This window comes from Sphaeramia orbicularis, chromosome 8 (assembly GCF_902148855.1).
Source record: "Sphaeramia orbicularis chromosome 8, fSphaOr1.1, whole genome shotgun sequence".
NCBI lineage: Eukaryota > Metazoa > Chordata > Actinopteri > Kurtiformes > Apogonidae > Sphaeramia > Sphaeramia orbicularis.
The window spans coordinates 3,247,735-3,268,156 of record NC_043964.1 but is presented as its reverse complement, the minus strand read 5'-3'; the positions used below and the strand labels follow the sequence as shown (position 1 = coordinate 3,268,156).

Here is a 20,422-nt window from a genome sequence, read left to right as displayed (position 1 = left end):
CTCTTCACAGCCGCTGTTACTTCAGATTTGCAGACCTTCAACAAGGCTGCCCTGTTCACACCTCCATGCATGCAGTACCTTGGTCTTCTTGTCAGCCTTCTGAATGGTGTATCCGATTATCTCGCAGTTTCCATCATCTTTGGGCGGCTTCCACTCCAGCGCAGCGTTAAAGCCCCAGACGTCTGTGACTGTGACAGCAATAGGAGGACCAGGCATGTCTATCAGAGGAGACAGAGTCAGTACGGAGTTAGAGGATTTCTCCCGGAATGTGGGGCAAGGAAAGCTTATTAGATAGTAATGAGCAGGAAAGGAAATACAGCACCTCAAAGTTATTACAGTTTTGAAATGTTGAATGTTTTAGTTAAGTTTTATAAATACAGTTTTACTTTCTTTTTACCTCCGCCAAGGAGCTTATGTTTTTGTCGCCGTTGGTTTGTCTCTTTGTCTGTCTGTTTGTGTGCAGAATAGCTCAAACAGTTATAGACGGATTTGGATGAAAATTTCAGGAAATGTTGATACTGGCACAAGGAACAATGATTAAATTTTGGTGGTGATCGGGGGTATGGGGAGGTGGGGGGGCCACGGGGGCCCTCTGATCAGCCTTGGCAGAGGTCTGCGCTCTTCGAGTGTTTCTAGTTATTTTTAATTTAGGGATTTTCAGTGTGATTATTTTCAGGTGTTATAAAGGAAGCTTTCATTTATAGAAGAATGCACGGCATCAAATATGATCTCTAAAGAAATCACTGTTTATTAAAGGTCCCATAATGTGCAGGGTATTTTTTGTATTCTTTTGCACCCTAAGAATAACATTTGTTTAGTTCAAAACAAAACTAAACACAAAAAAACTAATATAAACACATTGCCTATTTTATTTAGTTTTGTTTTCATTTTTCTTCCAGTCAGAAATAATTTTTCACTGCTAGTTTCACTTTTACTCCTAGTGTTTTATTAGCTATATAACCCTGAGTAAGGGAGAGCAGTGAAAAAAAACAAAAAAAAACAGTACATTGCATTATCTCCTCCAGCATTTGTAGATATGTAGACATGCTGGAAGAGGCAGAGAGAAAAAAGAAAAAAAGAGATTGATAAACAGATATGGAGCTGGGGATTCCCGAGGAGAGAGAGAGAAATCAACACTTGCGGTGATAGAGATTTGGCAAAGATTGACAGATTAACAGAGCAAAAGACAAAGGTTCAATGAAAAGCAGTGATAGCAGCATACATTATGAGAAAAACGGTTTTGGCATAGAACTGACAAACTGAGAAATAGTGTGCTTTGCCTGCCTGGATTACAGAGCAGAAGAATGCACTGTGTTTATCATCGATCCTTCTGTGTGGCCTGTGCTACACAGAGTGCAGTACAGAAATATTGTACCACATAGTAATGTATTTGTCATTAATCTTGTTCTGTGCGCTCTCCTCTGTGGAATACAGTACAAACAGTGAGCAGAGCTACTGTTTCTGCCTGTTAATCCTTCCTGTTCTGTCTCGTCCTGAAACAGTATGGTGACAGATCAGCTGAGGAGGGCTGATCAGAGGAGCTGCAGCCTCTCATTAGCTCAACTTTCTCAGCGGAGGAAGTGACAGAATAGCCCTCAAAATCCAAGCTTAATCCCAGTGTACATACAAATAATCCCAGCAGAGCCCTGCCAAATAATCCACCCAGCCCCCTGACCCAGAGAGACGAGCTGTAAGATGAGGAATGAGCTGGCGGCCACAGTGGCACTGCAGGAGCCAGGATTATATGAGAGAGAGGAATCAGTGCTTTGATGATTTCCCACTTTGAGTCACAGATCCCTACAAGTATGAAATTAGGAATTATCATCAAATTTCTGAAAACATCTGTGACATGTCACAGATTTGGGCTCAAACCGTCATCCCCTTCCAAACAGGTTATTAACCATCTACCTTATGAAGTATGAAGCCTGCACAGCGCTGTAATCTTAATGAGGGAACATGCAACAGAGGTGCTCACACACTCCTACATGAGTCGTGGTACTGACCGACAATTTGGATCTCTATGTCAGCGCTGTCCGACATGTTCTCAATCTGAACGTGAAGTGTGTACTTTCCAGAGTGGGCTCTCTCTGCAGAGCGGATGAAGAGGATGGAGTCCACCTCACTGGTACGAGTTCCCACTGTTTTGTCATCCAGGGGAACACCATCTTTAAACCAGGTCACAATAGGACGAGGCTTCCCCTGCAGGTACAGAGATGGCAAGAAATTACAATAAAAAAAAGAATATTTCCTAAAAACCTTTTTCCTAAAAATCAGCTCCGCTGCTGTGACCACGCAGCCAAAATAGCTAGAGTGCAAACCACATGGGTACACATGCCCTGAACTGAGTCCTCAATTTAATTCCTGGCCGGTCATTTCCTGCTTGTCATTCTTTAACCTCATTTCCCATTTGTCTTCACTGTGACTGTCAAATAAAAGCAAAAAATACCAGCCAAATAAATAAATCATAAACTGTTATTTAAGTTTTAATTACCAGGGATTACAAGGAAGGGCCTGTGCAATTTAATCATAAGAGCAACAGATGAGCTATTAGGCCCCACCAAGGTTCTAATAGTTTTAGATTTTTCATTATAGTTTAGTTTTATTTAGTTTTGACTTTTTTTTCTCTAATTCAGTTCATTTTAATTTGTTTTTAGAGCAGGTTTGCTAGTTTTTATTAGTTTTCATTTTTTTCTAAATGCTTAGTTTTAGTTTAGTTTCAGGTTTTTTTAAATATCTTTTCCCTTCTTCTCTGTCGTCGTATTCAAATAAATCCCAGACAGGACTCTGCTGCTTTCTCCCAACTTTAGTCTCCATGTTTCCAGGTAGAGTGGGGACCAGAAGACGACTGGAAACCACAAGTGACGGACCGTTAAATATCATATGGTGCCACCAGCTAAAATTGCTTGAGGGAAATAAATTGCTTTCGTATCAATCCGACATTGACAAAGATGAAAACGAAGGGAATTTTATCCATAATTTTTTTATCTGTTTTAGTTAGTTTTGTAAACACACAATACAGTTTCAGTTAGTTATCGTTTTTTGTTCTTTAAATTATAGTTTTTATTTATTTCAGTTAATGAATATGTTTTTTTTCAATTCTAGTTTTTGTCATTTCGTTAGTTTTTGTAATAACCTTGGACCCCACCCAGTATGGTCAAACTGCCTAAGACAAAACTAAGAAATGATGCAGCAGGTTGTTGAAAATACCTCATATGCAGATATCAGCAATCATTGGAGTACAGGGTGTCCCAAAAAATTTGACATCATTTCATCACCGAATAATTTGTTTAAAATTTGTTATTGCTCAAAAAAGTGTCGTCATTTTTATTGTTCTGCTTTTAGGAATAAACATGCCGTTTACTGCAACAGAAAAGGCGTTCTGTTTATTGAAATACACCCAAACTCAGTTAAATGTGAATGTGCAACGTGAAATTGTTAGAAAATTTTATAAACAAGCACCAACAGGAAAGCAGATTTGGACATGGCATAAGAAGTTTTGAGAGGAATTCTGTTTGTGTTGGAAAAAAGGACTCCACTACTGACTTGATGTGTGCCGCGTCACAAGCGGCGCACACATTGAACATTTGTAATAACTTTGGAACATTATAAAATTACCATCCCCCAGAATTTTTCGTTTGAAATTTGTAGAATAAAACCTTTTATGTCCAAAATAAATCCTATTAAGTATCATTTCTCCTGACAATGTAGTCACTCTGATATGGACATCTCAAATGACGACAATTTTTTTGGGACACCCTGTACTTTGAACCACCAGATATTATCAATCAATCAATCAATCAATCAATCAATCAATCAATCAATCAATCAGTTTTTATTTATTTATTTATTTTTAAATTTTATCGTGTTTGTGTTTATTTGTTTGCTTTTTAGTGTGGACCATGAGTCTGTGATAAAGCCTATCTATCTATCTATCTATCTATCTATCTATCTATCTATCTATCTATCTATCTATCTATCTATCTATCTATCTATCTATCTATCTATCTATCTATCTATCTATCTATCTATCTATCTATCTATCTATCTATCTATCTATCTAATCAACCACTCCATCCATCCATCAAATGTTATTTAAATAACATAAGAAAGTTACCTGATGACACTTTACATTTAGAGTTGGTCAAACCACACTCTTATCATATATAGGCAAATCTGATATTTTCTTAATAACTTATAAATATGTTAAATATGAATTTATTTGACATTTATGTTTCATATTGCTTAAACTGCATGGTAACCATTTGAAATTCCCTTTTTTGTGTTTAGAACTGATATGTTGAAGTAATAATTTAGCAAATATCAATCAGTTTACATCTAAATACCAACACATTTTATGTACTCGTGTGGGAGTTTTTTTTTTTTTTTTTTTTAGAACGTTAGCTGGAAAGAACAGGGCCGCTGGATAAAAAAACATCTTGAGAATGTATCTAATGTGCTTGGCTGTAAATGTTTTTGGGCTCCCCTATCTGTGCATTAGTTACATCACATATTCCATCTGTGTAAAAACAGCCATTCAAACAAACTTTGTCCAGATCTTGGATGAGATGACAGAACTGTGCATGCTCTTCTCTCCCACGAGAACATCATGTAGCCACATCCTCTGTCTCAGAACAGGCTTTTCATCTCCTTCTTCAAAAGCAAGTACAGCTATGGTTCACTTTTAACTTGTCTATTTGTATTTATAACAGCTGCTTCCCCTTTGCTTCTTCTGGTTAACTCCTCTTCACCAATGCCATGAATGCAAGCTGCTGTCAAATGCTGTAACGCTCTACGTTCCCTTTGAGATCTTACTGTCTCGGTTACTAGCAAAGTTTACTGATCTTATTTGCATTTCAGGAGAAGAAAGACTGTAGCCACAGGAATATTTTAAGCATTTATTTGGTTACTTTCACTAACTGACACACAGTTGACCCCTTTGATTTTATGTAGGCCATGGGGTGGATTTTTGTTTGTAGGCTTTTTTCCAAACTCTGCTGCTTTGCAACTGTCTCTTTTTAACTTTTAAAAGCTTTAGAGTCCGATACTGCTGTGAATACCAGGTTAATGTAAGTGCAACATAGTACTCTTTAAGCACCTTGTGTTGTCAGAGATGCTGAACTGATTCTTCTATGCTCAACCCAGGGCTTTGCCAGACATGGACTAACCTGGAAGGGAATGACCAAGTTCACCTTCTCGCCCACAAGACTGATTAGTTTGGTTCTCAGATGCCGAGGCAGGCGGATCTTTGGATTCTCTGAGAGGTGCACACACAGGAGACAGAGATAGAACAGATCAGTAGCCTTTGTGGAAGAGTGGGTGGTGTGGGGGAGTGTGCATATATTAATTGTACAGCATGTACAGTCAGTACATTACGTGAACGTTTTTGTGTTACATGAATTGAATGTACATTATATGAACATTTTTGTATGTGTACACAACTTAGAAAATGAACACAGTATGTACCAGAAAGGTAAATTATAAGGTCATGACGATACAGCAGGGAATTTCTCCGTATTAAATGCTTGTGGTTCAGGTTTACAGTGATTTTAGAAGCAGGCTTCGTAATAAGATGCTATTCTGTGTATCTACTAGTAATGTCCTTATACCTAACATCCCACTGGGCTTCACCCATAAAGACCGAGTGGGACTTTTGTGGTCGTTCCCAAATTAATATTTTTCCCTATTTAACTTTTCTTAAGGGATTTATCACCATTGGAAGGAATGGTACTTTGTATTTTGTGAATTTTCAGTAAAAATCAAGTATTTTGTTATATTTAATTTACTGATCATGTAGATGTTTATAAAAGCTCAAATTAAAATTGAAAGTTATTATATCAGAAACTGAGAAATCTGAAGAAAAACTGACTTTTTCAGCAAAACACACCATTAACTGAACATAAAATACGTGTCTCCATCCACTGTCATTGATCCAACTCTATGGGTTTTACTGGAAAATCATGTTGTAGAAGATGAAGGTGTTTCCACGGTAACTACAGAGTCTCTGAACATTCAAATGGGTCGTATCTGATGACCACGAAAAGATTTTACATCAGTTATTTATATGCGTTGATAGGATTAATGGATCTACAGTTATTATACGATGTAGATCAGGGCTGTCAAACTCATTTTAGTTCAGTTCCACATTCAGCTAAATTAGATCTGAAATAGGCCGAACTGGTAAAATAATAACATAATAATATATAAATAATGTCAACTCCAAACTTTTCTCTATGTTTTAGAGTAAAAAAAAAAAAGTAAAATTAAACAATGAAAATGTTTACAACTACAAACCATCCTTTCAAACAATGTGAATAACATGAACAAACTGAAACAATAAGTGTAATTTTAACAATATTCTGCTTCAGTTTATCATTTACACATGTACATTATAACTTACAGATCACAGTGGATCTACAACCACACAAAACATTCAGTAACAGGCAGAATATTGTTAAAATTGCACTTGCTTCTCTTAAAACATTTCAGGTTGTTCATATTTGTTCAGGTTATTCACATTTTTTGTGAAACTCTACTTTGTTTTAGTGTAAATATATGAAAATATTTACATTTACTAAGAGAAAAAAAATTGGAGTGGTGAGTTTTTATAAATTATTATAATAGTATTTGACTGATCTGACCCATTTGAGATTGAACTGGTCTGAATGTGGAACCTGAACTAAAAGGATTGTTAATATGTAAGTGTAATTTTGGCATTTCACAAATTCATCCCAGGGGCCGGCCTGGACCCTTTGGTGGGCCAGATTTGGCCCCCGGGCCGCATGTTTGACGCCTGTGATTTAGATCATCGACAGTGGATGTTTGGGTCTTTATGGGTTAAATATTTGGATCAGATTAATGTGTTTATCACTGTATTAACATCTCTACTCAATATGTATCTTTAACCCTTTCATGCATGAATTATGAGAACCTTAATTGAGATTTTTTTCTTGAGTGTTTTTATTCCTGTTTAGGCATAAAAAAAAACAATGCAATTGATTTTTTTTTTTTTTTTTTTCAAATGAACTGGTTTTTCATGGAGTTACAAAAACATCCACTCAGCTGGACACCATACATTTAATTTTCGAAGCAAAGAAACATGTATTTAAAGCCCATCATAAGATAGTCATATACAGTGTGAAAACTATTCATTCATTCATATACATGAAAGAGTTAATGTATAAAATGACACAGAACAATGGTAAAATACGTCTCTTACCCATGATCTCTCTGATAGTGACGCCCTGTGCGAGCGTGGCGGGGGGGCTGCGTCCAGCCATGTTGACGCACACAACTCTGAACAGCATCTTCTCCCCTGCAGGGAGCTCCTTCACCCTGAACTGGTTCTTTTCCACAGGTTGCTGATTAGCCTGCACCCACTGATCACCTGAGGAATGAATGGAGACCATGTAGCCCAGCATGGGACGATAGACAGAGAGAGAAGGAGCAAGCAGGGAAAATGATCAGCAAACCAGAAACAATGCAAACATCTCAACATAATGGCTATAATAACAACTGATAGATCCTTAATTATAGATCACTGATTAACTCCTTGTAAGACCAACATTTTCGCTGTGAGAGTTTTTCCTAAAAGTAGGTATCATGCTGGTACACTGCAAAAATCAAAATCTTACCAAGTGTATTTTTTTCATTTCTCTTATCTATTCTTCTGTATTTTTATTTATGTATTTATTTATTTATTTAGTTTTTTTTTTATTTATTTATTTATTTATTTTTTACAGTTGTTCTATGTCTTTTAATTTATTCTTGTATATTACTCTGTTATTTTGGTTTTTAAGTAAAGTCTTTACAGAGCACTTTTCACAGAGTCACAAAGTGCTTTACAGTGCAAAATACAAATAAACAGTACAAATAAAATACAATTAAAATACCAGTAAAACACAATGTAATACAATTAAAAAAAAAAAAAAAAAAAAAAACACTGTTAAAATATGATAAATACATAAAACTTACTTACTTTCTAACTTGACTTATTTTTCTGTACAGCACTTTGGTCCACTGTGGTTGTTTTAAAGTGCTTTACAAATAAAGTTGGATTGGATTGGATTTCTCATCAACATATCTCATCATTTTAAGAAATCTTACCAAGATCATTTTCACTTGTTCCATTGGCAGATTTTTTGCTTTGAATTAAGCAAAAAAATCTTGAAGAAAAAAAAAATAAAAATCTGCCAATGGAACAAGTGAAATTTCTTGAAATAAGATTTTCCAGATCTATTGTATAAAAATAAGTTCTCATATCACACTTACAAGTTACTCTTTACTCTTTAAGTGTCATGAGATATTTTGACTAGAAATGAGAAAAATACATGTGGTAAGACTTTGATTTTTCCAGTGTATTCCCTCCCAGAGTGTACATGCTTCTTCTCATATCCTTATCTTGTAGCTAAAAAGACAATTCATGGCTTTTCTTTCACAAAAGAGGAAAAAAAACCTAGTGTGAGTGACTGTTCCCATAATGGTAATACTTACATCCTTAGGACACATGGGGTCACTAAATGGTTTCATGAGTATAAAAAATGATATGAGTCAGAGGAGTGAAAGAGTCATTATTCATCAAGCCTCAAGTAAGTCTCACATCTGAGCCACGGAGTCTCACGTCAAGCTGCAAGTCACGGTTATTAAATTGTAAACAAGTAACTGTGCATGCTCAAATCAAATACTGTAGAGTACAACAAACTGCCTTTTATTGTGCTTACTGGGTATTTTATTATATTGTGCCTTTATCATTTGCAAACACACACATATAAACATTGAATGAAGTAATACACTGCTGATTCTGCAAATGACTTAGAACTGTCCTCTTTGAGCCATATGTTTTGGATGTAATTATCACTTTTTTAATTGATAACAGCGGTCTTTAAAATAAAAAATGAAAATGCAGAGTAACATCATGAATTTCTGCAACAAAGTAGATGTGCACTGATAAAAGCCGTTTTCCTTTTGCACTAACTGAATCTGCACCTAGCTGCTGATTCATAGTACATCCATGAACAGGAAAATTATTATTATTATTGTTGTTATTATTATTATTATTATTATTATTATTATTATTATTATTATTATTATTATTATTTTAATATGTTAACTTTTTTTTTCCCTTTATGTTTCTTTTGCAGATGAACAAAGAAATAACATTACCCCAGTCTTGGCAGAAAAGTATACATCCACACTTTAGAAAATATATACTTAAAAATAATTACCATAAAATTGAAGATTTTCTAGGTAAATAGGAATAGTAATAAAATAAATAAATGAAATAGAATAAAATAACAATTATAAAATTATAAAATCAGACCATAGTAGTGTAAAACTGTCGCACAGAATAAGAAATCAAGTCATACAAAGATGTGGTTTTTCAAGAAACCCATATATGGACCCCATAAACAGGCAAAATTCGTATCCTCCTTTTTAACAATATATGTTAGCTTTTCCAAAACAAGACGAATACTAACTAATAAATGATTAAATTTTGGTGGTGATTAGGGGGGGGACTGATCTGCCTTGGAGCAGGTCTGCGCTCTCTGAGTACCTTTTTAGTATTTTGATGTTTCTGCCAACAGAAAGTACATATTGCGTGTTATTTTTTTTTTTCCTTATTTTATTTTTTTTCAAAATACAACTTGGTGAAATTACTTCAGTGTGTATATAAGTCCTTTTTGAACATTTTGAGCACATGTCAACAATACCGTACATACAATACACAATAATGATAACTGTGATAATTTTGGTCACAATAACAGTGATATGAAATTTTCATATTGTTACATCTCTACACTGTTTTTTTTTTCCTTTAACCCTTTCATGCACGAATTATGAGAACCTTAATCAAAATTTTTTCCCGAGTGTTTTTATTCCTCTTTACGCATGAAAAAACACAATGCGATTGAACAATTTCTTCTGAAAAATAAATACAAAGTAAATAAATAAAATAAAAATAATTCAAAAAAATTCAAAAATACATAAAAAATAATAATAATGAAAAACAAAAATTCTTATGAACCTATTTTTCATTAAGTTGCAAAACTGTCCACTCTGCTGGACACCATAATTTTTGACGCACAGAAACATGTATTTACTGATAAACTGTGTGAAAACTATGGGGAGGGCTTGTGCTTCTGGGGTTTATGCTCAGGAGAGATCTACATAATGTTACCAATTCATGTCAGAAAAGATATGTAGTGTCTTAAAACTTTAATAAAGATATGTGTAAAAAAAAAAAAAAAAAAAAAAAGAAAACAACGAAAAGAACAACAACAAAATCCATGAATATACAAGAGAACAGCTATAGAATAGCTGTCCACTGTAGTGACCAGTATGCATGAAAGGGTTAATTAGCTTATGTATATAGTATAAACAAACAGAGACTGCCTTTTTATGACTGTATATACATTTTCACATACTTACTTCCTTCTTTGCAGTACTCAATGATGTACCCATCGATGCCACCGGCTCCAATTTTCTCTGGAGGACGCCACTTGAGCGCACAGGTAGTGTCTGTCACATCATCCACCGTGAGACAAGTGGGCTCACTGGTGGGGGCTGAGAGAGACATGAGCTAATTAATACGTTAATACCCAGTGTAAATGGGATGGGAGGCAGGTTAAGCTGCCTCAAAATGAGCGTCGTGTGAAAAGCCTCTGTTAATTAACCATTCTGCTGATGACAAATGGCAACGCACCAATGGGCATGAAGGGCTTTGAGTTTCCACTGGGCTGAGAGATGCCAATGCTGTTAACGGCAAACACTCTCATCTCATAAAGTACACCTTCAATCATCTTCTTAGCTTCATATGTGGTGGACTCATAAACATCAAAGTTGAGCTTGGTCCATCTGGACGAGCCAACCTTCTTCCTCTCCATCAGATAGCCTGACGGAAACAGAATGGAAATAATGCGAAGACGTTAAAAATGTGATTCGGATGAGAGTTTGTAAACAGTGCGATGTGATAAACAGTGAAATTTTCAACTGCTGTTTCCTCCAGGGAGGCAGGCATCAGATGCAGGAGTACCTTTAACAGGAACTCCGCCGTCAAATGAAGGGGCGTCCCATGTGACTGTGGCGTTGTCCTCGCCAACTGATGTGCATTTGACATTCTCAGGAGGGTCGGGCACATCTGGAGAGGCAGGTTACAGTTGGAAATTGAAAAGAAAAAAAGATGCGAGAGATGTGAGAAGGTATTTGTGCATAGGTTGAGGATGTGTTGTTGTCGGCAGCAAAACAGATGTAGATACAGATGTATGTTTCAGATGTTTTTTTTTTTTTTTTTTTTCCATAGTTTATCTGGTTTGACAGCGCTTCCCCTTTGCTGTTTATGGTTAACCCAGTGGTTTCCACCCTTTTTTGGCTCCTGACCCCATTTTAACATCACAAATTTCTGGCGACCCCAGACATTCAAAACGGAGACAATTTTATTTGCTAAAATTAATTTTAATGTAAACTTTTATTAGTAAATTTTAATTTTTTCAACATTTTTTTATCCATTACTAGAAATTTCAGGCGATCCCATTTGAATTCCAGGCGACCCTAAGGTTGAAAAACACTGCATTAACTGCTCCCAGTCCCCTTTTTAAGTTGTGTGGTACAGTCTGTTCTTTCTCCAACTGATAAAATCTTGCACCACAAACATCTGACACCAGTGTTCAAAGGGTTAAACTGAAATGAGGAGGAAAGAGGGTCTTATTTAGAGGCTCACCTGGAGTGTATATCCACCAGCTGCACCAAAGTTTGCACTGTAACAGGCGACCCCATTTGAATTCCAGGTGACCCCACGACGGGTCCCGACCCCAAGGTTGAAAAACCCTGCATTAACCTCTCTTCACCAGTGTCATGAATGCAAGCTGCTGTTAAATGCTGTAATGCTCTGTGTTCCCTTTGAGATCTTATAAAGTTTACTGACATTATTTGCATCTCAGGGGAAGAGATATTATAGCCACAGGAATATTTTAAGCATTTATTTGGTCACTTTTACTTCTTTACGGGTTTGATTAAATTCACATCAAGCTCAAGCACAGATATTTATATTTATAGACATAAAATTGTTTTTCTTCTTCTTTACTGCCAACCAACTTTGCAGTCGAAGCAAAAAAGTAATTCTGAGGCAAGGATGGTAAACTTAAGGGACTGCATTCAAAGTGGTCAGGCATATCTGGATCACTTACATATTGATAGCAGTGATTTACATTAAATATTGATGATTACAATAGATAATTTATGGTATGTTGTATGTTTAGTGGTGTGTAAATTGGATGATGTGTATGTGCATGAATGTATGTATGACTGCAACCCTGTCTAAAGCTTGTTCATTTTACTTCTGCCAGTCTAGATTTAAAAAAAACAAAACAAAACAAAAAAACAAGTAATGCAAGTAAAACTATCATAGTGCCAACCACTTGTATATCTTTTGGACATGTGTAAAAATGCAAATGTTTTGGAACCGTGTTGTTCAGACAATGGAGGTCATTTTGAATTGTAAAATTCCATTGGACCCCCAGACTCTCTACCTGGGTCTAATACCTGATGGCGTAATTAAAAGAGAAGATGCTTACTTATTTAAAATATTAATTCTTGTCTGCACAAGGAATTGGTTAAAAAGTGACTCTCTTCGACCACAGCAATGGCTGGACATTATAGAGGAAATATATACTATGGAAAATTAACATTTCAGCTGAGGATTAAGGTGGGAACTTTTAAGCAAAGATGGGAGAAATGGACCAGATTCAAGGACACTAGTTCTTGGTACCAGATCTGATCTGGAAAAGCAGACGAGTGCATAAGGAACAGCATCCCCCCCTTGTTGCATTGTTGTTTTTTTTTTGTTTTTTTTTTTTGTTACTGCACTATAAAAGTTAAAAATTAAAATACAAGGTAAAAAAAAAAACTATCATGGCAAGTATCACTATCAAAAATTGGCAGCAAAATGTAGGTTATAGACTGTTAATTTATGAAAAATACGTCAGTGTGGCCTATTTTTGCTCATTCTGTGGCAGTGGTTTATGACCAAACTGCGGCACAAGATCGCCTAGTTCTCTGTCAGCCAGAAAAAGTGGAATCAGAATAATAAAGGAGAAGGAAATTAGCCGTGGAAAAGACATGAAGCATGAGAATCCACTGACCCACAATCTTGACAAAGAGCTCAGCCTTGTCCTCTCCAGCAGGATTGGTCACAGTGATTGTGTAGGGGCCCTCATCTGATCTCTCTGCACCTTCAAGAACAAGGCTGCACAGGGTCTTCCTCATATCCACACGGACCCTTCCTTCAGTCGCAGACAGTACCTACCAGAGAGTGTGGGACAGAGCAGGAGAGTCAAACACAACAAAAGACATTGTTAAGACAATAGCGTTGCATGATGACTGCACCGCTGTCAGCAGGTGATTCAACCTTCCCACTCTGGTTCATGTTTCATTCTTTTGTATTCTACAGTCAGGTTTCTACGCTTGATGCACAAAGGCAAAAAAAAATCTGATTTGTGTGAGTTTGTATGAGGTAAATGGTGAGAATCCTCTCTTTTCTCCCTCACATTGTCTTCTTTCATCCAGCACACAGTGGGGGCCGGTTCTCCTGTGATCTCCACGTCAAGGCGAACTTTGTTTCCAGCCACCACAATAATGGTGTTCTTATTGCCGAGGCTCGTGTCCAGGTGGATTTTAGGAGGATCTTTCATCAACAAAATGGGAAAAAGTGTGCATTAAGGTTAGAAAAATAACATTTTTAATGTACACTCTTTGAAGGTCTGGTAGATAACAATATGTGATGATAGAAAACATCTTAAATGTGATCATTTTTATGCAGGTGTCATATTTATCAGGGTTGAATCGTTCACTGAGTGTTAAAGATAAGCATTCCTATTGGGTACCTTGTCAAAGCCTTTACCTTACATCACCTTTTTTATTTTGTTATGTTGCTCCAAATTCATACAGTACATTTTCAAAGAAAGAGAACACATGTCAATATCTGAGTTCATGATCTGACCCCAAACTAAAGGAAGCTGGTTTTTAAAGAGCTGTGGCCTTCTGGTAATGTGTGTTAGTTCACAGTCAAATTAGATTACAGGTTCAATAACGCAGTTTTAGAAAATTCTTATTATTTTTTTATCCGAGTAAACAGGCTAAAAATAGGGGATAGACGAGTTTGCCCCTCATTTTTTTGTTTTCAGTGTGTCATATCAGCATCTCAAATGTAACAGTGATTACATTTTTATATCTTTTACTTCATCCTCCTTTTTAATATCAAGTACATCTTGAACTAAGAGGGGTGACATTTATAGCTGAAGACCTGCATCATACCATCCCACTGGAAAAAGAGTTAAAATAGCAGATACACACAGTGTTTCCATCACTGCTGACCAGAGGAAGTGTATTCATTATTGAAAATATATTCAGTCACTTCTTACTGCAAACTGACATCACTGTTTAGAATATGATTTCTTATAGTTTTTACAGATTGACAGTTTTCCTGCCTGACTATTGCATAATGTTAAAAAAATCCTCATTGTCTTGCTGATATCCAATTTCAGGTAAGTTTTGGGCATATATAAGTTTCCAAACACTGTCATAAAATTCATTGGGAAATGCAGGATAATAAGCAATGTATTACAGTAAGACAATAAAAACAGATTCTACAAAAACTCTCACTTACCTTGTCGGGGAACATAGTCAATCTTGATTTCTGAGGGGAAAAAAAACATAAATCAGATGTGTTGAAGTTTTGACTAGATGACTTTATATTAAATAGCAACATTCTTCATATTTTTTGGTTTGAGTGTTACCCTTACCCAAGAAATTGAGTTTTGCTGAGATAGACAATGCATGGCCATCAGGAACAAAAGAATAATCTCCAGCATCCCCAGGCTTCACGTCATCAATCGTCAACTTGTGAATCCTGGGGACATGTTACCAGATGTTACCAAGGAGACAACACTCGTTGTGACCCATAATTATGCAAAAATTGTTGCCCTAGCAACGTACTCTATGAGGCAATATCACAGAGCGAGAAACATACTAAATGGTTTTCACCTTGTGTGACCGCTGTCGCCTTGGCATATCTCCTGCCGTAGGCGCCTCTGATGGAGGGATTACAGAGAGAAACCCCAGACCCCCAGGGCATTTATGTGTGTACGTGTGTGTTAAGATGTTAGAGCTCTACAGATTGCAGCCTATCCAAAAAGTGGGTCAAACAACTGACAAAACCCTTTGGTAATAGTTTGCCAAGCCCTGCAGCAGACAGTTCTCATTGTGAGAGCTATATGATTTTGTGAATCTGCACGTGTGTGTGTGTTTGTGTGTGTACCTGTGCAAGATGGTTGGGATGGAGAACTCACACAACAGCTTTCTGACAATAATACCTCACCAGTCTCACATAATACCTTCCAATGTGCGTCATTTTTATGCGATCGCTGGCCTGGACCTCTACACCATCCTTAAACCATTTCCCCGTCACTTTTTCATCAGACACTTCACACTTGAATACAGCCTGTTCAGCAGCCTTCAGCGTCAGGTCAGCTATGCTCTGCAGAACCTCCAGCTCCTTTTCTGAGGTAAAGAGATCAGCATGCACCGGTTCAGGGGAGGATTTTTTCTTTTCATTTGATTTCAACATAGATATGTTTACGATATACATTTACATGGACAATACAGTCTGCTTTAAGGAGTGTCGCATTGCCAATGAACTTCATAACTCCAGTATAAATTAGAAATACACTGGTATAGTATCAAGCATGCAAAGCTAGAGGAACTGCACTGTATTCATTTTTAGGTTGGTTGCACCAGATATTAAACTATTCACTGCAATATTTTTCTTTTTTTTTTTTTTTTGAAAACAGTCTTCCTTTTTCTACATGGGACAAATACAGCCAAGAAATACAGTCAAGAAAGAGAGTGAAGATAGCACAAAACAAAAGATCTTCAACCATGAAAGATACAATAAGTTGCAAGATACCTAAAAGAGAGATTACTTCTGTCAGTGGATGTGATGAACATATTAAATGTACAGAGCAGTCCCCGCAAGTTTAACATCATTAACCTCTTAATTCTTTGTTGAAAACTGTTTTCTAGGAATCTTTTTCTATTTACATATTAATAATTTGCATTTTGTCAAATGACCAAAAATGCAAAGCTTCTAGTTAAAAAGGAGAGTACAGATAAGCAGTCAAAATATAATAAGAAATTAGCTGTTCTTTGTGGTAATTAATTTCAACTATTCATAATTTGGACATGGAATGATATATTCATTGTAGAGATACCAGATTTTGGTGATATTGCACAGCCTTATGAATAACAGTTAGAATAACACACACTGAACCAGTACAATAATGATATGTTCCATGATGATGTCATGGTGCACTTTATGTAGGCAGTTTATTTACCAATTACGCTGCAGTATCATGTTTACATGAACCTGGGGTGATGCAATTATGACAGGACTGTCCATTTAGTTGCACTATGCACAGCCTCCATCTGAGGATGAAGGACAGACATTTTCATTCACACCCTAATCAATTAAGCAGTCCCGTCTGGCTCATAAGTCTGCAACAACTGAGACATCCTGATTTCAGGAGGGTAAGCCGAGACCCAATCATCAATTTTGGAGGTGTAAAAGAAAATTACTGTGACAAATCATGTGATGAACTACTGAAACAAGGGATTAATAAAGTAATATTAATTATGACATGAGTGATGACTAATTTATTGCTTTTTATGCTTGTCAGAATGAAAAACATCATCATGAGCTGATGTGTGAATTTTATTTAAATTTGTAACGGAGGAGCAATGAAATATGAATATACTTGTTTGTAACCTTTAAATAACAGCTGATGGTCTGTGAGTTACTGCCCGTGCTGTTAGTATTAAATGTCCTGGCATGGGAGCGTTGGGATCTATTCACACTTGAAATCACTTTTGATTGCATTTTTCAGGTTCGTTTCCAAGTTTTGCAGTTTATCTATGATGGCTGCTTCCTCAAAAAGCACACATCAAACATGGAGCTAACGCAAAGTTTTTAATTGAATAACTGAACGCTGATATGAGTAGACACGTTACCTTCAACCTCCAGCTCTGCCTTGGACTCTCCACCCGTGGTAAAAGCGTAGTACATTCCAACATCCTCCTTGGTGGCTTCATTAATGATCAACATGTGTTTTTTCCCGTCCTTTTTGAACCTGTACTTTGAACCCGCCGTATCTCTGTTAATCTCAACTCCATCCTTCATCCTAAAAAACACATACACGCAGAGTCTGTAACCCTTTCATGTATTAATTGTGAAAACCCTTGTCAAGATTTTTTTCTTCAGTGTTTTTATTCCTCCTTAGGCATGAAAAAAACAATGCAATCCAGTTTTTTTTTCTGTGGAATTACAAAAATACCCATGCATTTAATTTTTGAAGTAAAGAAACACGTGTTTAAAACCCAATATCAGAGAGGGATATGAAAACAATGAAATAAAAAACATGTTTAATGCTGCAAATCTGATGTCTTCTCACATTTTATCATATTCTAATGCTATTAATTCCTCACTTCATCGAAATAATGTGCAAAAAAAAAACCTTCTTGTCTAACAAATAACAACTGATTTACACTCAAACATGTGAGTGCAGATCAGGTTCATCAAGAACAGCAAAGTTACAGTGATGGTATGAATGTCAGGATACGAGATGATGCGTAAGTGTCCACTGTGTTGGCTGATATGGAGCTAAAACAACTAAACCCATGAATATACAAGAGAACAGCTGGAGAATAACTGTCCACTGGAGTGACTTATGCATGAAAGGGTTAATGACACTTTAACAGACATATATGTAATGTTCAACATGTTTAACACAGCATTGCAAGGCTTATTTCTCAGAAAATTCTGTCATAAAATGTTGATAAATGTTGACAAATTTAGACAGAGATATTATAAGATATAGTATGTGCTGATGGAAATATGACCTCATGACAGATCCACTGATTATTTCACACCTCCAGTGGAATATCCACTCACCATTTGACATTCGCTCCCTCCTCTGACACTTCCACCTCAAAATCAACCCTCTCACCCACCACAGTGTGAACGTCATCCAGCAGCTTGGTGATGGTGACCGGGGGCTCTGGAAACAAAGAAATCTCTGAGTCAAACCATATTAGAAATAACACAAGGTTATGTGTCATTAAAAACCAGTACTATTGTATTCTCTAAACCAGCTACTGTTCACTATGCATTTTTTAATAACTGGACTGATACCAATTGTGAGCATCAGTGGAGGAGAAAAGGGTATTTATGGGCCCACTTGTGCATATTCCACATATCGCTAACCTCATAGCATAATTGCCCAAGTCATATACACTATTTGGACGTGTTAAATTCAGGTGTTTCTTTTCTAACAGGGGTCTGGGATACAAAACAATAATGACAAATGACATAATATAGTTTTATATTGGGATAAATATCATCACATTGGTTAGTTTTGTTTAAATTGTTATCTTTGCTTCCAAAACACCTCAGAGATGGTTTTTACTGAATTCAGCATGTCCCAATACTTTTGTCCACGTAGTGACTGTGTTTTAGGAACATGTAGATTTTCTCAAGAGATATTTGCCTGAAACTTTTTTTTTTTTCACAACTATGGTTTTAAATGTTCCACCTCTTAACTTTTAACATATTTTTTGTGCTCTGACTGTCAATAATAATTTTCTACCACAACTAACATCTACTTTCTTCACATGTCACTGAGGTAGAAAAATCTCCCATTAAACTTTAAGGAAATACTGATGTTTTGTTAACTATATGGACAAAAATATAGGGACACATCATGTCTACAGCTGTAAGATGTCCTGTTCATGTTGATATGAGGTAAAAACATCAATATTAATAACACTGGGTTACAAAAAAATGTTTTTTTGCAAGTTGTCTAGGTTTTTTCAACTGAATTAGGACCATTTTGCACCGCTAAATCCAAAAATGACATCTGTTTTTCTCAATCAGGTCAGGTTTTTTTTTTGCTAATTTGATTTGGAAAAATTTGATCTTCTCACAAAATTGATTACATTTTTGTGACTTTATCAGGTGATTTTTTTATATAGTTCTCACCCAAAATAGGTTTTAAGAGAAAAAAAAAATCATTTGATCACTTGATTCCTGTTAGGTACAATGGTGTATTCACCGCAGATGTAGCAGAATACATCAGGCTTATTTTTGCAAGATCTTCTAGTCGAAGCCATTTCATTCACCTGTAATATTAAAAAAAACATTAATCATAAATTGGCAAAAGTCAAATCTTCAGAACTCGTTTATTGCAAGAAATATGAAAGAATTTTGTATCATATGATGTGAAAATGCCCATAAATGTAAGCAAAAATGTTCAAAAGCCAATATGTAGCATAGTTCAGAAAGTTGACCTGATTGAGCAAAATTAATGTGATTTTTGGATTCAGCACCAAAATGATCCTAAATCAGCTCAAAAAACTGAAACAATACATTTGGTGTTGACCAGTGTAATCAATATGATATTCATCACAATATAAAACTATAGTGTGACATTTGTCATTATTGTTTTGTATCCCAGACCCCTGTTAGAAAAGAAACACCTACAGGGTGGGGAAGCAAAATTTACAATATTTTGAGGCAGGGATTGAAAGACAGTGTATGATCAATCAGTTTATTGAAAGTCATGAGAATTTAAATCTTCAAATCATATTTTACTGCATTTCTAACGCTCTTGTTGTCTACCTCAAGTTCAATTGCCATTTTTCTCATGGATTTGGTTGGATCCTTTGGGATTTTGGATTTGAGAGCTTTAATAAAAGCTTTGGTACGTTTTTTGTTGCTTCCTCCACTTCCAGACTTTCTGGTAATAGTTTTGCTCATAGTCATTCTCTTCTTTCCATTATAAACAGTCTTTATGGACACTCCAACTATTTTTGAAATCTCCTTTGGTGTGACGAGTGCATTCAGCAAATCACACATTCTTTGACGTTTGCTTTCCTGATTACTCGTATGGGCAAACGTTTCTGAAAAGGTATGGATAATAGTGTTAGGTATGATTATGACATCAGTATATGTTTGGTTTCAAAACAATTGACGTAGTGCCTGCTGAGAAAAAACAACTAAATGTTCATTGTAAATTTTGCTTCCCCACCCTGTAAATTCAACATGTCCCAATACTTTTGTCCATATAGTGTATGACTTAGGTAATTATGCTGTGAGGCTAACGATGTGTTTCATGTGTCAAACCCCAGTTCTAAAATCAAATTTAACTTCTGTGACGTAAACATCAGATACAGTTTATTATTTATTTTTTCATGCACTTTACGTCTCTTTTGCACTTCGTGGATGGGTTGCATGGTGGCATGTGCATTAGTTCAGTCCGTAAGTAGAAAATACTACTTAATAGATGAGAAAACTCTCCTCTCTGTTTGAGTAACAGTACGA

General features: G+C 36.0%; 1 protein-coding gene across 4 annotated transcripts in view; it reads right to left on the bottom strand.

Annotated features, from left to right (window-relative positions):
- mybpc2a (myosin binding protein Ca) overlaps positions 1–20,422 on the bottom strand; it is a 92,706-nt gene that overhangs the window by 7,267 nt on the left and 65,017 nt on the right. For all 4 annotated transcript variants that reach the window (XM_030142201.1, XM_030142202.1, XM_030142203.1 and 1 more), the window contains 14 exons: positions 17,996–18,101; positions 17,056–17,225; positions 15,384–15,549; positions 14,793–14,899; positions 14,657–14,686; positions 13,539–13,675; positions 13,134–13,293; positions 11,030–11,134; positions 10,700–10,888; positions 10,426–10,560; positions 7,217–7,384; positions 5,166–5,254; positions 2,004–2,199; positions 79–218 (listed from right to left, as the gene is read on the bottom strand). In XM_030142201.1, coding sequence (XP_029998061.1) covers positions 79–218; positions 2,004–2,199; positions 5,166–5,254; positions 7,217–7,384; positions 10,426–10,560; positions 10,700–10,888; positions 11,030–11,134; positions 13,134–13,293; positions 13,539–13,675; positions 14,657–14,686; positions 14,793–14,899; positions 15,384–15,549; positions 17,056–17,225; positions 17,996–18,101 — 1,898 coding nt within the window. The remainder of the gene's footprint in view (positions 1–78; positions 219–2,003; positions 2,200–5,165; positions 5,255–7,216; positions 7,385–10,425; positions 10,561–10,699; positions 10,889–11,029; positions 11,135–13,133; positions 13,294–13,538; positions 13,676–14,656; positions 14,687–14,792; positions 14,900–15,383; positions 15,550–17,055; positions 17,226–17,995; positions 18,102–20,422) is intronic.